Genomic DNA, 17,599 nt, shown 5'->3' on the forward strand with positions numbered 1-17,599 from the left:
GGAATACGAATATTGCCGAATCGACCGCCATATTGTAATGTCAGATTTCTGTGACGCTATTTGTGTGTACTGTCGATTTATCTTACTGAAATTTGTAGTAAACGGTGATAAATAAGTGCCCGTGATCTATACAATCGAGGCAAGTATCAAGTATTCAATATAGTTGCAAATAAATGCTTATTTGGTCTATAGATTCACCATAATTATCAAATGCTAGAATCCATTCGGGGTGTGGTATTTAGTTCACGGAATACTTTTTGTTTATTTTGTTTTATTGTAAGGATAATAGACACGTTGATTGCATAAAACATACTGCTTTGTGACTGTTTACATGATTATTTATTAATCATATAATTATATTTGTGTTATATCTATTTACGGACACAGTTTCGTTTTACGGCTTACCATTTAATTGTTTTTACTCGTCTAGGTGCAGGGGTGCATTGGTGCATCCACACTACCATGAGTTATCAGTTGCCATCATCACAGAACCGCAACAGTAAGTATTCAATGATGTACACGCTCTCGTATATTATTGGTATCGATATGGTCCAGGAATATACTTAATTTAAGCTCCTAGCAAGTGTTGTGTATTGTGAGTCATGCTACAAATATTGAGCACTAGTAAAGATAGTTACCATACATCTGGCCTTTAACATAGTAATTATTATTATTAATGTAATCAGAAATTCATGACCAGGTCTTGAATACAAAATTAATTTGTTAGATATGAAAAATTGTTATAAAATGAAAGTTGAACTTAAATTTAAATGATATCAGAGGTGTCATGATATTCTTCAATCTTGGTCTAAAATATATATATCAAATATATTGAAATAATAATAAGCAGACTAACACTGACAAGAGAATAACAATCTCTGTAAGAATTGTTATTAGTCTGTATATTAATAGTCTGTTTTTTAATCCCGGAGGCTAAATTGACAGATGTAATAATTAATTGTCAGATGTAATTGACAGACTAGGTTGTGTACCTGCAATACCAATTTGTTTAATGGTAAACTTTTACTTTAACATAATAGTTAAAAGTGTTAAATGATGTTTCCTCAACAGAATTTTAAAATTTATGCACATGTACCAGTGTTTCCATTACTATCGTCATATTATACAGCATAAATATACATTTTTGTTGTTTCCATACAAATACTTACAAATTTTTACAGTATTAAACTACAAACCAACATTTTTTTATTTCTTGCAAACAGCTAAATGTTGAAAAAATAGGTGTTTGTATTATGATATATGATACTATAAAAGGATGAATTCTTTTATATAAAGGCAGTTAATCTTTATTTTGGTGTAAAATCTTATGTATAAAATTCTTGTGTCACACTGTTAGTTATCATACTCCTCTAAAACGGTTTGACTGATTTTTATGAAATTTTATATGCACATTCAGTAAGTCTGAAAATCGGCTACTATCTATTTTTCATACCCCTAAGTGATAAGGGTTGTCCACCCTAACATTATTTTTATATTTTTTGGGCAAAATTTTTTATTTATATTTATGTGTCAATAAAAAATACATACAACCCAAAGTTTTTACCCTACTATCACCAACTCCTATTTTTTTTATAGTGTTATTCATTTATATGGCAAAACAATGTTTGTTGGGACAGCTACTAAATCAATGTATTTTGATACAATAACCATATATTTATTAATGCCTATACTCTATTCATTTTGTGTTAATGCATATGAAATAAACATCCACACATTATTTCCGAATAATCTATAAAAATGGGTAATTAATATTAATTTCTGATAGTGCCACAACCCTATTTAAAAAATACAAAAACCTATGGAAATGTCAAATTTGTCTCTGGGGTTAAAAAACAGACTATAAACATATAGTAATAGTTTTTTTTTTTTTTAATACTATTTAACTATAATAAATAGAAACCATCCTGTCCAATATAAACTATTACATCATATATATGAATGCAAATGTTGTTATTGTGCAAGGAATCTAATATATAACCATTGTAGACAGTGAAGCAATTAAAAATCAATAGGTGTTTGAAAATGCTACCCCACAGAGCCTGTGAAATATCCATAACAAATATACATGTCTCCTTTTTCCTGAATTTATTTCACTTATCTTTTCTTATTATATTTATGTTTTATCTTTTAATTTCATCTTTATAATAGATAAAACTTTATATATATTCAAAGCAATTATTTAAATATTTATACATCATAGACTAATATATCTAATCTATTTATTACTTAATAAAAATATAAAATTACAGAAAATTCATCATATTAGATAAAGAGTATGATCTTAGTCACTAGAAAATATTAAATAGTACACAATGTATGTATTATAGATTAAATATGATACAATATCAAATTAACATATTGACACATTATAATACATATCATATAACATACACAATTAAGACTGTTTCTTAAAATATAATAAACTTATTTAATTTCTAGCAGCTATTTAGTAACATAAAGATCCATACCATATGGATCTTTATGTTACTAAATGTAAAAAAAGTACAATATGTAGCACCCCATGGGGTATATTAATATTCAAAATAAAGTAGTAAATTTTAATTATTTTTCATTAACATTCACATTGTTAACTATTGCAACAAAAAATATTCTATAAAATATTAAAACTATATTCTTAATTATAAATTTTGTATTAATTTTTTTTCAGTGTCTCACAGCAATTACGGTGGATCTGATGTGCCTATGGCTCCAAGCAAAGAACAACAGACACTCATGTGGCAGCAGAACTCCTACTTGGTTGATTCTGGCATTAACTCAGGAGCCGCTACTCAGGTATGTGTTATTGTTTATTTTTTTTCCTAGTTGTTTTATTTAAATAATTTAATTTATATTTACATATAGTTGTATATGACATATGAATATTAGAATATGTTTATTTTATTAAATTTATATTATGACTATTTTGACTTTTCTTGCATACTTAATGGTAAACATAATTATTAACTGAAATTATTATTATGTCCAGTTGACTGATGAAAACAATTTATAATAGATTTTGACTTTACCACCTTCCAGCTATTCATGGCTTAGAGCTTTTTTTATGTTATCAGGTTTTTACAATCTTTCATATAATATATCCACTGATTAAAAATAATGTATACTATAGTTTACATATTTCAATGATTACTCAAATGACAGACGTTAATTAATATGATTATTGGGCTAAAAAGTGTAGTAAATTAATAATGTTTAGAATTTAGAATACAAATATGCTATCACATACATAAATCATGGTAAAAATCTAACATTATTTGTATTATTCTATTTTGTTATTACTAAGTATATTCTTTGTGATATTGGATAGAATGCTGAAGCTAATAACTTTTATAGGTGCCATCACTTACCGGGAAGGAAGATGATGAGATGGAGGGTGACCAACTCATGTTCGACCTGGACCAAGGGTTTGCGCAGGGTTTTACCCAGGAACAAGTTGATGGTAAGACAATCCTTGATATTATTCATTTACTTTTCATACAACTAGGAATAGCAAAATATAAATTACTACTTATTGAAAATGGTAACTATGCCTCAAATATAACCAACACTGAACAGTTATAGTCATGATGTCAGTCAATTGTACTCTTTGTTGTCCTTCAGAATATTATTATGCTTTACATAAAAATATGATGTGTTTAGATGAGATATGATCATGATTTGATTAATTATATTGAAACAAAATACACATACTGATCTTTGCACAAAAAATAAAATACTATGTACATGTAACGCATAAATCAAATGAAATCATTTAATTACGAATACTCAATTATTTATAGAATCTTCTTATATTGAGTTTTCTCTATATTGCAAAACTTAAAAGATATATTAAATGAAAAATCTTACAATCTCACTTCAGACATGAACCAGCAACTGTCGCAAACGCGTTCCCAACGTGTCCGCGCTGCTATGTTTCCTGAAACCCTCGAAGAAGGCATTGAGATCCCTTCTACTCAGCTGGACCCTGCCCAACCCACTGCTGTTCAACGACTTTCTGAACCATCGCAGATGCTGAAGCATGCTGTTGTTAACCTGATCAATTACCAAGATGATGCTGATTTGGCTACTCGGTAAGAATTAAGCCTTTTATGTAAAAACTTTTATTGTGTTGGTGTTATGGAAAGTCTAAAATTGTATTACTATTAATTTTTTACTTCTTTTTCACAGGGCTATACCAGAGTTGATCAAGTTGTTGAATGATGAAGATCAAGTGGTTGTATCTCAAGCTGCCATGATGGTCCACCAGCTCTCGAAGAAGGAAGCATCGCGCCATGCCATCATGAATTCGCCACAAATGGTGGCGGCTTTAGTTCGCGCCATATCGAATAGCAACGACCTGGAGACAACCAAGGGAGCCGTTGGAACCTTGCATAACTTGTCTCACCATCGTCAAGGTCTATTAGCTATCTTCAAGAGTGGTGGAATACCAGCATTGGTCAAGTTACTCAGCTCGCCAGTGGAATCTGTCCTCTTCTACGCCATCACTACCCTTCATAACCTACTATTGCACCAAGATGGGTCCAAAATGGCTGTACGACTGGCTGGGGGTCTCCAAAAAATGGTGGCTTTGCTGCAAAGGAATAATGTAAAGTTCCTTGCAATTGTGACTGATTGTCTCCAGATTTTGGCATATGGAAATCAAGAGTCAAAGCTTATTATCCTTGCTTCTCAAGGGCCGATCGAGTTGGTACGAATTATGCGTTCTTACGACTACGAAAAGTTGCTGTGGACCACCTCAAGAGTTTTGAAGGTAATCTAAGTATATTGAGTTATAATGAATAAAACACAAGTGTAGTAAAATTTGTTTCAAATATGTAGAAATTGGTGTTCATATTAAAGTAAATAAATACTTACATCCCAATCGTAAAAAATCTTAATACATGTCAGAATGAGAAGTAAATTTTATGTTGTAACCTAAGAAACCATATAAAAATGATCAAGTTTTATATATATTTATTAAAAAATCAAAAGTTGAGTTTCAATAAATATATGTATATTTATATGTCATGTTTTCATAAATACTCCATCAATTTTGATGTACTTTTTTTTATTAAATCAAAACCATTATCTACTTTTTCTACAATAATTTTGTAGCGATTGAAGTTTGTGAAATAATATGTCAGTTCTTAATTTTTGATATATTTCTCATTTTGTTCTAGGTACTTTCGGTGTGCTCAAGCAACAAGCCTGCAATTGTTGAGGCTGGGGGTATGCAAGCTCTGGCAATGCACCTCGGTAATGCGAGCGGCCGTCTTGTCCAGAACTGTCTCTGGACATTGAGAAATCTTTCTGATGCTGCCACTAAGGTAATTACAAGTCTCTTAACATAAGCATAACTTGATATCACAATAAAATTTGTACATTAGCTATTACATCACGGAGAGCTTATGTGGAAGGGATAAGAAACAATAATATTTAGATTCATATAATAAATTGGCTAGATTATGCTTATATATGATATCCAGAGGCTTCTTATATACATGTCTTGTTAACTGTTAAGCGGGGAGTTCCCGTTCAAATTATGCAACATGCACCGGACGCATATTGTTTCGCTAGGACATGTCAATACGTCACACCCGGAGACCGTCATTACATATTTCTATATTTTTATTTTTACATAAAATAAATAAAAAACTATTAAATATATATAATTTATTAATATATTTGAAGTACAAAGGAATCACAAAACAAGTAAAAGCATGAAAACAAAATAGAATTACAGAATAGGTACATATAAAAATTCAAAACTTAATTTCTGTGTGATATGTTTTTTAAAACAATTATTAATACATAATGCTACACTACAATTCGGACGACGACGAAAATATAGGCTCCGTCCGTTCCAGGGCGCAAATAAATTTTCGAGGATGTATTCATATGTCCTACCCGTACCCGATATTGTTTACACCTGACGCATTTATGCGTCTTGCTCGGTTAACAGGTTAACTCTCTTTCATGTTTCTTTTCATGCATTACGATATCTTAACTGACTACAAAATAGAACTACAATAAGTCTGGAACTGAGATATGTAATTTTGACCTAAATAACTAAAACTTTTTAAGAGAAAATTTATGTCCTTATAATATAATTGCATTGTATTTACAGGTTGAGGGCCTAGAAGGTCTCTTACAAAGCTTGGTACAAGTCCTTGCATCCACTGATGTGAACATCGTCACCTGTGCTGCTGGAATCCTCTCTAACTTGACATGCAATAATCAACGTAATAAGGTATATTAAATTATTTTATACCCAATAATATGGTATAAAATACTGTATACTGCGTTGAACCCCAAATAATGGGATAAAGGCAAGGCAATGATGATGATGATGATGAATATCATCCATGAGTAGTATATAGTCAGTCAGCAGGCTTGTAAGAGGATATTATTTCAGTATTCCATTCCTTAGTTGGATCTTACATATTCTGGGATACACGACATTTCAAGTTGTGTTCTTACTTTGTCACCATGTGTATAATACTATACTAATATGAAATAGGTTTTTCTTTTTTATGAACAATTGGGAGCATCTTGTCTCATTGGATTATACCTGTACATTGAACCCAAATCATGATTTGGAATCTACCTGACATGTTGAAATATAGATTTTCAACTGTTACTAAACCTATGTATCCAAGAGAATGCGGTAGACTCCTCGCACACGTTATTTAGATTCAAATATACCCAATTAAATGTGAGCATGTCATGTGTTGAATTTTTTTATGAAGGTGATTTATCTAAGGTCTCCAATTGGCACAATCAAGTAGCTGAAGTATATAGACTACAATTATTTAATATTTAACACAATATATACTTTCGGTTCGGCAACGTCCTTAAAAATAGATGTTACAACATACATTTTATATAGGTGACAGTGTGCCAAGCTGGCGGTGTGGACGCGCTGGTTCGCACTGTGGTGTCTGCTGGGGACCGCGAGGAAATCACAGAGCCTGCTGTTTGCGCACTGCGGCACCTCACCTCGCGCCATCTGGAGAGCGAGATGGCTCAGAATGCCGTACGTCTGCATTATGGATTGCCGGTAAGTGGAACTGTTTTAACGCCCGGTATTACAAACCCAATTAATTATGCATGTAAAGCAGCGCATTTGGGTTCCACTTTTTGTTCTTGTCCGTTAAAAGTCAAATTTAGTAACAACTAACAAAATTTTGCTTTATTTCTTTTGAGTGTGAGTTGTCGTTTATTTTTAGTGCAGTGTAAAATGAATCTCTTGTAGTTCTGATATTATATATCTATAGTGTGCTCAAACATCATATGGCGTGCGTAGATGGTAGAATGCATAAACAATTGCGTTTTCAATGTGCCTTTAGCATCAGACAACACTGATGAAATTACTAAGAAAAATATTATATTGTTTACTGAAATTGATTATTTAACATAGTTTTATATATTTTAGATTCTCCAAAGAACATATGTTATCAAGTAATTAAATATTGTATATTGTTTATGATTTTAGTATATCAGCATAAATCTTATATAAATATATAATTATATAAATCTTATATAAATATATACAATATGGATGTAATCCGAATTAAAATTAAAATAAATAATTAATAATTAATTTTGACATGTCTTCTATAAAACGTTTTTCCCTAAAATTTCCCTGAAATTTCGAAATATTCTGATCGAATATTCGGTATTTATTTATCAATAAAGTGATTAAAATGGTAGATGTTAAAAGTAAACTTTGTTAATATTTTGTGTGTATTAATTGATTTCCTGCCCCTACTGTTAGGAGCAGGAAAACGGTCCTTAGTTTGAAATAAATAAAATGTAATATTATTATGTATTAAATTTAATTATTGTAATGATAGCTCAATTATATACAATTGGATTACAGTAATTTAAAAATAGCCTCTAATAAAATTTGCAGGTGATAGTGAAACTGCTGCAACCACCTTCTCGCTGGCCACTGGTGAAGGCTGTTGTCGGATTGGTTCGCAATCTGGCACTGTGCTCGGCCAACTACGGGCCACTCCGCGAACATGGCGCCGTTCACCATCTTGTTCGTCTTCTGATGCGTGCATTCAACGATACTCAAAGAGTAAGTATTTTAAAATATCACACTTTTTAATTGCTTTTCCTATTCTATGCCGTCAGCCTTATGGGTATCATAATCAGATTTGTTAATATTTTAGGGGATATATTGTCCATCGATGTAAATCACTTTTATTGTACATTTTGGGCAGACATTATTTGGAACACAATCAAATTAGTATCTAAGAATTTGTTGACGTGGTATTTAAGTCTGTGCTTGTACATCATACATTCTACTGATTTCCGCCTTAATAGTTGGGATCTAGAGGTACTATTAAGGTCTAGGAACAGGTGCATAATTCCATTATCATCAATAAAAAAATCACTTACCATCAAGTGAGCCGCAAGTCCGTTTGTTCTCTGTTCCATATAAAATGTAGCAAGTGTAAAAAATAAATTGGAATATCTACAAAATGTCGGCCGCTTGTGAAATGATTGACCTTTAACCGGGGAATTAGGAGGTTTGTGAAAGTAATTTACCCTTTACAGCAGCGGTCGTCGGTTTCGGGCGGAGGCGGAGGAGTGGGCGGCGCGGGCGGCGCGTACGCAGACGGCGTCCGCATGGAGGAGATCGTCGAGGGCGCGGTGGGCGCCTTACATATACTCGCCAGGGACTCGCTCAACAAGCAACTCATTCGCCAACAGAACGTCATACCGATATTTGTGCAGCTGCTCTTCAATGAAATCGAAAATATACAGGTACTAGCTGACCCTTGTAACTTCGTCTACTTCATCTGCATAACACTTACTTGATATTTATTTATTATTATCTTTTAGCCTATTTCTTATATATAAGTTATTTTACTATGAAATTTCCCACCCCTGATATTTTAGTCGTTCATAGGCTACGGCAACTGTATACTATCAGATAGACCGCATGCTTGTTTGCCACCATCGTTGTATATAAAAAGTGGGTAGAGATTGTTATTGTGTGAAATATTTACAGTAGTCTGTCTGAGTGACCATATTATTTTGCATTTTGCCAATATATAATATTTCTGTATCTAGTAATTAATATTCTAACATTTTAGCGTGTTGCTGCTGGGGTGCTTTGTGAGCTGGCCGTCGACAAAGAAGGCGCCGAGATGATAGAGGCAGAAGGCGCTACCGCCCCGCTGACTGAGCTTCTTCACTCCCGCAACGAAGGTATAGTTGATATTCATAAGATAATGTTTTAGTGTACCAAAAATTATTTATTAAGACCATCCCACCCTCTGCATTTAGCTGGTGAGTCTATAACAGCCAGCTACAATGAATGGCATTATAATAGTTGAAAAGCGCAAAGGAGAATTGGATTTAAAATGACTAAGGTATACCTCGAAGCAGCATTGGCAGTGTCATGGGTTCGCTTTAGCATTCTACAAGTATTCTGAAAACACCCTTAATATATATAAACAAACATAAAAAAAAACAGTTATTAATCAGAAAAATAGTTACATTTGACAAGTCTGGAATCTCATTATACAAATATTAAGCCTCCGTATCAAGCTTTTGCCACCGAATTGTTATAGTTTGAAACATCAACAAACTGGACAATTTGGTGTCGGAAGTCAGTAAGTCAACATTCTGATCATCTGATAGTTATATTTTAAATAATTTTTATTAGGAGTCGCTACTTATGCTGCTGCGGTTCTGTTCCGCTTGTCTGAGGACAAACCTCACGACTACAAGAAGAGACTCTCTATGGAATTGACGAACTCCTTGTTCCGCGAAGATCCACAAATGTGGCCAACTGATCTAGCCATGCAACCCGAGTTACAGGTATGTCATGCTATTTATTGTTACAATATTAATTGTGTTTGTTGATATATTTACTGTTAGTTTTGAATAAAAAGAATATATTAAATTTGTTAATTATCTGAGATATATGTTTGCTAACAAATAAACTGACAGTGAATATTTAATATTTTATTTATTTAACATGAGTATAACTTATAGATATTCAGTTGAATAGATAACTCATGTTTGATAATTGAGTAACATATTTAAAAAATCTCTTATTTATCTTAACTTGCTTGTTTACTTCAGCTACAGGACAACATGACATTTAGTAACTTAACTGTATCTAGACTTTATTAGCCTTAAATTATCAAATTGCGAATTTACTGTAGGGATAATATCTGAAACCAATGCATAATGTTGAACGTAGATGGCAATTTTCAATAGATATGTATTGAGGTCGCCGATCATCAGTCATTCTTTGTTGCATGATGGTTTTTTTTACCACAGTGATAGCAATGAAATAAGCCATCTGATAGTAAACGCTTACCGTTGCTTATGGACACCTGAAACACCAGGGGTATCAAGTGCGCATTTCCGCAATTTCAGAAATTTTAATCTTGATAAAGGCTGTAGTTTTTAGAGAAAACCTCGGCCGGTAGATCAATCCACAATCTTGTGAAATGAACTGATTATCAAAGTCAAATAACTGATAGCCGTAAATATAGTATTTCGAATTCATAAACAAGAGATTGATAAATTAGTAACGTCTAGAAAATTACCTTTTGGATACTCTCCATCTGCATTATCTATTCAACTTGTCTACGTTTGGTATTTACACGCTTTTCTATGACATTTTATCACATTACTATATAGTATATACTCAGGTGTAAGAGAAACGCTTTCGAGAACTGAAACCGGAACAATAAACGACTTTTAGTCTTTGCGTCGGATCAGAATTTGTTTCTGATATACATTTAACTGTATAAAATAATATAATATACACATTTTTTTTATAAAATTATTTAAGTGACAGTGAAATAGTAAGCCTTATAAATAATAGAACATTAAATACTACTAAAAAAACTATATTCCAATAGACAAACTGATAAATTTTGAAGTTAATTTATCAGGTCTTTCTTTCAGTTTTCGAAAATACTTCCTTTACATTCTGTTTAAGTGCACATAATATCACATTAAATTATCACGGTGTTAAACACACGGCAATAAGGGTTATACTCGTGTTATTAATAAATTATGAACTTAATATTTCTCACACAATTATTTAAATGGGTTAAAAAATTGAGTATCAATTTCCACTCCATATATTTATTTTCAAACGTTGCTTCCTTCCATTTAACCTGTTTAGTTTTAGACCTATATCACTCCTGTTTCGTTTGATTATGATCCGATACCCTTCGTTAGGACATGCTCGGGCCGGAACAGGGCTACGAGGGGCTGTATGGCACCCGTCCATCATTTCACCAGCAAGGTAAGATGCAAGTGGTGTGCACAAGTTTGGTTCACTAACACTGAATATGAACTGTGTATGTAACGTACATTTATTGTTTATGTATGTAACATACATTGTAATGTTAATGTGTAGTTTACAAGATATTACAACAGCTAACCTAAGAATAGTATTGTTACAATTATTGTTAAAAAAGAATAACTATGCAACCATGTGTGAAAGAATCTCATTGTTTGTATAAATTCATAGCATAAAAAAATATTCCTTGCAAAAGTGATCAATTTCAATCGTAATAATAGCATTACATTTACACAGGTTTAAAAAGTATCGATACTTAAAATGGAATAAGCAAAATTAGTTCAGTATCGAGAACAAATGACTGGTAGGTATAGTTCTGGATAGAATTTTATTTTTGTATATTATAACACACTAAAATAAAATACGATCTAATAAAGGTACTCTTCTTTTTAAAAGTATATTGTAAACATCTATATTATTTTGATTGACTATTTTTATCATATTATCGAGATTAAAAGGCTTTTGTAATATCTTGATTATACTTGAGAGATATTTCGACTATTCTATTTTAACAAAAGTTTAATAAGAAATTCCACTTCATGCGTTGTACGAATGGTACGAATGACTTCTGGACGTTTGCTGTGAAATAACTGTATTGAATGAGATTTTTACAGTCAAAATGAATTTTTATCTGGAGTTGTATTATATCTAACTTAACTATAAATTCGTAACTATTTCAGTGATCGGCTATCTTATAACGCATGCAGTTTACTTGTACAATATATTTATGTTGCCTCGAAATATATCTTAATATACACATAATATTTAAGAGCACCGTATGTTCCTATCATATAAGACTTGAAGTTATCTTTATAAATATATTTTCTCTGTCCTTTTCACGCAGCTTAATCCGGGCCCTATTTATCACTAAACTCAGGTGATGGGAATATTATTTCTATGTTTGTGTTGTGTTTTAATTTATATCATGTTTTATATGGTTTATTTATTTTATTGTAACGTATCCATACGTTTTATTATAAATACTGTTTTAATGCGTTCAGCATGTTTATTTATTTACCCATTCTTTCAGTTTATTGTTATTTTTTAGCTATTATAATAATTAATATTTTAACTTATAAGTCATTCATCGCCATAATTAATAATATAAGTATAAAGTATATCTACAATAATTTAATATAACCCAAGAAATGTTTCTGAATTGGCCCCACAAATAGCATGTTACTAATTTTATTCCCCGATTTTTTTCTATATTATTATAATTTCATAACTACAAAAGAATTGATACACATTCATCATGAAGCTTTATAAAATGTCATATGGCAAATTTATAATACATTGTTGTTAGCTTAGCCAAAACATACCGATAGCTTGGAAATGTTGCCTCACTATATATTGAGCAGCTGCTTTTATTGCTGTGTAATTAATTATTAATTGAATATAAAGTGTTCAACTAATGATTAGTCTAGAAATAATATCAATAATAAGAAAATAATCTCAAATCGTGTTAAGATCATAAGTAGATCTTTTGAAATATTCTTAGATAGGCATTCTGACTTTAATCAGCTGGTAAGTTTCTTCGAAATCCATTCTTACATTTAAGCAGTATAGTGATTAAAAAACCTTATTAGTAACGTAGGTATGTACAGCTTTCTCGCATTTAATAGATTTGTTAAAGGTGTTTCCCATCACCAGAAAGTTCTTCAGGAACTTATATTATTATAAAGTTAGCAAAATAAAACTCCATTGGTTATATAATGTGTCTACTGTTTATACTCTACATTCTTTATTAATATATTGAAGATATTGGAAAATTTAAATCGCCAAGTGAGCTAAGGTGGATCGAAATTCGATTATTAACCAATCGTCGTATCGTAACTCCTAAACTGATGGATCAATATCAATTCCATTTTTGTTTATAGAAATTTGAATGTCTTCGAAGACTCTTTATAGTATATATAATATAAAATAAGACTATACTATTTAGTACATTTTTTTGTAATGTACTAAATAGTATTGTATAGTCTCGAATATACTTTGAAATATAAACTGTTTATTATTAATACTATAATTAAGTTAACATTTACAGGGTACGATCAAATACCGATAGATTCGATGCAGGGTCTGGAAATTGGCAGCGGTTTTGGCATGGAGATGGATATAGGCGAAACGGAAGGTGCTGGCGCGGCATCAGCTGACCTCGCCTTCCCGGAACCACCTCACGACAACAACAATGTAGCCGCCTGGTACGACACCGATCTGTGATCCTGTCAAGTTACCACATCGTATATGTTATTAGACTGCGTTTCACGAACAATTTGAAAATTGAACTTAAGTATCTTTACGTTAAGGTTGTGTTTTCAATGGGAACAAAACGCTTGTTGACATTTAAAATTGAACCTTCTTGTATAAGACGCTAAGTGCAATTTCTATTACAACATATTGATTTGTGAAGCTCCTTTTAATTTGTATTAATTTTAGGCCTACTTTTGTATTATTATGACTTCGTGTTTTGTCTGACGACAGTGTTATAGTGGAGATAGAATGAACCCAGTTAAAAAAATGCATGTTAAAGTATTTTCCTCAATAAGCATATTGGTTCACAATTAAATTAAAAGTTCTGATTTCCATACTATGCTAAGCTTGTCTTATCTAGTGAGGAGATATGTGGAATATTGTGTTGTGCCAAATTTATTCAATTATGAACTCAATGCTGTTGACATCAACATGCCACGGCAACCATAAAGAAGTTTAAATAGAACAAAATACCTGTGATACAAATAGAGCAGCTACTAGACAGCTCATTGAAAAAGGAACTCTACCATACTAAAATTACGGACTAACTGTGCCGCTCATTTAATTTTCCAATTGGTGCTAAGTTTGAGAAGATAAAGCACTTCTCATCATGAAAAAGTATATTGCGTGGAAGCGTACGCCCTGCATTGATTGTATCGTTCTTTTTATACGCATACGTATAAATTGCGTGTAATCGGAGAATAGGGTAAATTAACTTTTAAGATTTTTATAGGCTTTAATATTGTATTTCATAGTTGTCTATGTAATTGAAATTATTATACGCGCATTTAAAGTGTTTTGATTTATTTAATGATTATAGTATGGGTCGTGTGTACTATTTTGTTATTACAATAAATTTAATGTATGTTTTATTTAAATGACGAATAAGACTGGTCGAATGATAGGCACGTATTTAAAGATTGACTGCCATTTTAACAGAAGAATGATTTTTTTTATTGATTATATAATAAATATACGGTATTAAAAGTAAACAAATTTGGACTTAATAATTTATTTTTATCAGTTTATACTATTGTAATTACAATACATATGATGTTATAATTACTCAGGTTGAACTCCCAATTTTTCATTACACAATACAAAAACAATTTTTTTTAGCATGAGATGAAAGATCCGATTATTTAGTTTATTTCAGTACACACCCACAATTATGTAGAAGCCATATTTTGGTAATTCAATTGTACTTAAATAATACATTTTATCGTCAGTTTTTCACATATGATATTCAGACTTAGGAAATGCACTCCTGAATAAATACTAACCCACCCATAGCAGAATGTATTGTTTAGATAATGTAATCGTAACTTAGTCGAAAAAAACGCATATGCCGTTAAGAAACATTGTCAGTTTGATTGTTATTGACTCATTATCGAAAGAACTTCATACCATTTATATTATAAGATACATAATATAAATTGCGTTCAGCCTCAAGTGGCATCTGCGCTTTCTTTGACGAAGTATAGTAGTATAAGTACTTAGAAGTAATTATATAATGTTCTCTTAGGTCATCCTATAATTTTTCTATTACTCGGTTTAACACTGTTTTAATTATTCTTTAATAGTGAAGACAGTGATTAAATTGTTTTGTGTCCATTTCTGTATGGATAATAAAATTAATTTCAATAATGCATTTTGTATTATTTTTAATATCATCATCTGCTTCTTCCTTATCCCATTCATTGACTGTATCGTCGTCCTTATTTATGGTTTTGATATTATAATTCTAAAAAGTAACATAAATAAGAAAAGTATTTTGTTTGTGAATAGACTGTAAAAATAAATAATTATGAAATTATATATTTGTTAACACTATTTCGATCTTACAAGTGGCATCAAGTATCTATATAAAATATAAAAATTATTCTAAAACTACATACTCATGCTCTAAAGTCGACATTATTAGATGGTTTGTTGTGACTATGAACTGTTTTCCAGTGTTAGTGGCGGCGGTGTATATAGAAAAGGCAAAGTGGGTAGACATTGTCTGTTTATACTAATTGTTTACACCCACCGTCATCTTCAGTCAGTCCGTGATAAAGATGCTTGCGACAGCATTAAGATATCAGAGTAACGGTAAATATGCCCTATTATATACTATAATATATTTACTTTTAAAATAATTAATCTAACTTTACCCCAAAATAACGGTATACATATTTTAGTTCTTAATTGTACCTAAAGGTTTAATGTGTTGTTTTAGTTAGTTGTTTTGTAGATTTAGTTACGTCAGGGCGAGAGGGGATTGTTAGAAATGGTTGCATCATGCATGCAACTAGTTGCATATTTTCTGTGGCACGTGGACGTGGACGCGTGCGTAGCAGTAGTATTTTGGTGTAATTTGCACTCTGATAGAAATGTGCAGCTCATGTTTCCGATAAAGCTATAGTAAATCCGCTAAATAAATTCATTCTTCCCATTATACAAAATAAACTGATTGCAGTAATTCTTGCGCTTAAGATATATACGGCGCATTAGTATAAACTAAACGTGAGAGTCTTCTAGACATACTCTCGTAATGTACTTGACTGAATTTCGAATGATGTTAGATAATATCAAGCCTTTGTTAATGTTGTTTTTTAGGAGAAATCTATAAAGTTTCAGACGTATGTACCTATCTGAAGGACGCTGGGTACCTACAGGTTTAAAAATAGCAGACGACTCCGTAGTCAGTGTTTTTTCTCAAATTAGTAGGTGGATCAAGGGTCCTAAGGTCTTGAGATTCTCTCCAAATAACGATGCATATCAACTTTCGCATGTATAGACGAGCAAAAACCATTACACGTGTTATTGCAAAAATGTCACCGATATCTCGCCTGTGACATCGTCTCCTCTACATTTTAGTACCTACTTACTTTAGATTGCTTAGTTTTTATTTTTGAGGGTTGATAATGGAATGGTGCACCCGCCCGCGCCAACGGTCTACGCTGGCGGGGCACCAGTGGAGGATGATAAGATGAGCATGAGGTCAGGTCATTTAGCCCGTAGTGCAAATTCACCAGGAATTTAACACGATGGTTTAACAGGGGGAACCGCGTGGAGGTCGACCTGACATGGTACATTGCTAGCAATGGGGTTATCAATCCACATTACTAACAATCCCCTCCCCCCAGTTTACATCAGTTTATCACTCTTCTCATTAACAATGTTGCGAATGGGAGAGCACAACTGACCGCCAACCTGCGAGGTCGTCAGCTTCAAGCAGGGTTACACATTTGTCTACTGTAACAGCTGAAGACATACAACGGGTTGTGAACCACATTTTTTTTTTTTTATGGATGATAATGGAATGGTGGCCGAACCTAACGGTTTACGCTTCTATTTGAATGGTAGCCCATCTGACAACCTCACCACGAACTTACAAGTTGAAGGTTCACCTGTACATGATAAGTGAGTCCACAACTATAATACATGAAGGTTCACCTGATGATAAGTGGTAACCATAATACATGAACAGCACAACAGATATCACGTCTCATGTAACCCTCCCTCTGAAAACATCCCTCTGTACACTGTAGCTTCACTGCGTTATATTGCTCTTTAACTGAAATATATCTTCAAAGCAAACTGCTTTGGTGGTTATAATATAGTAGATGGTACAGAGGTACCCACTCAAATGACTACAAAATTATGTGGGTTTAGGTAAGACGTAAATTAATTATAATACTAAATATATTATATATTTTTTAAATACAGTAACAAACAAAATTATAGACAAAGTTGCCCTTATCTCTACCAGAGACCCTAATGAGTGTCCAAATTTAAAATATAACATTTATATTTAAGCAATTTTAGAGTATAAAAGTAAAATTTTATAATAAAATGCTTTTGAATCCAACCGTAGATTGACATATTGATAATATTTAGGCAATTTTAACAATAGATATAGGTTATTATAAAACCTACTGGGTTTTCACAAGGATATGGATAAATAGGGTTCAGATCAAGAATCAATTTACCATT

At 32.0% G+C, this 17,599-nt stretch overlaps 1 protein-coding gene across 5 annotated transcripts; it reads left to right on the top strand.

Moving 5' to 3' along the window:
• The first annotated feature begins 7 nt into the window (after nt 1-7).
• LOC131845076 (armadillo segment polarity protein) lies at nt 8-15,265 on the top strand. 5 transcript variants are annotated; one of them, XM_059194093.1, is made up of 16 exons: nt 8-139; nt 431-499; nt 2,690-2,814; nt 3,373-3,478; nt 3,899-4,109; nt 4,207-4,789; nt 5,199-5,345; nt 6,146-6,268; nt 6,908-7,078; nt 7,934-8,104; nt 8,587-8,796; nt 9,129-9,243; nt 9,704-9,858; nt 11,242-11,308; nt 12,210-12,242; nt 13,413-13,469. In XM_059194093.1, exons 2-15 carry the CDS (start codon nt 463-465, stop codon nt 12,212-12,214), a joined length of 2,226 nt encoding a protein of 741 aa, XP_059050076.1. In that variant the 5' UTR covers nt 8-139; nt 431-462; the 3' UTR covers nt 12,215-12,242; nt 13,413-13,469. The 5 variants fall into 5 exon arrangements, with proteins under 5 accessions (XP_059050076.1, XP_059050075.1, XP_059050077.1 ...); XM_059194092.1 differs by lacking the exon at nt 12,210-12,242 and having other exon boundaries at nt 8,590-8,796; nt 13,413-15,265; XM_059194094.1 differs by lacking the exon at nt 11,242-11,308 and having other exon boundaries at nt 13,413-13,501.
• Nucleotides 15,266-17,599: the final 2,334 nt, after the last annotated feature.

The sequence above is a fragment of the Achroia grisella genome, unplaced genomic scaffold (assembly GCF_030625045.1).
Source record: "Achroia grisella isolate CSIRO2021 unplaced genomic scaffold, CSIRO_AGI_Agris_v1 utg452, whole genome shotgun sequence".
NCBI lineage: Eukaryota > Metazoa > Arthropoda > Insecta > Lepidoptera > Pyralidae > Achroia > Achroia grisella.

What these genes read in the sequence shown, in the direction of transcription:
- LOC131845076 (XM_059194090.1), top strand. Translation starts at nt 463, where the DNA reads ATGAGTTATCAGTTGCCATCATCACAGAACCGCAACA. An exon ending in CCACCTCAAGAGTTTTGAAG is followed by an intron (nt 4,790 to 5,198) that starts GTAATCTAAGTA and finishes ATTTTGTTCTAG; the next exon opens with GTACTTTCGGTGTGCTCAAG. An exon ending in TCTTCACTCCCGCAACGAAG is followed by an intron (nt 9,244 to 9,703) that starts GTATAGTTGATA and finishes AATTTTTATTAG; the next exon opens with GAGTCGCTACTTATGCTGCT.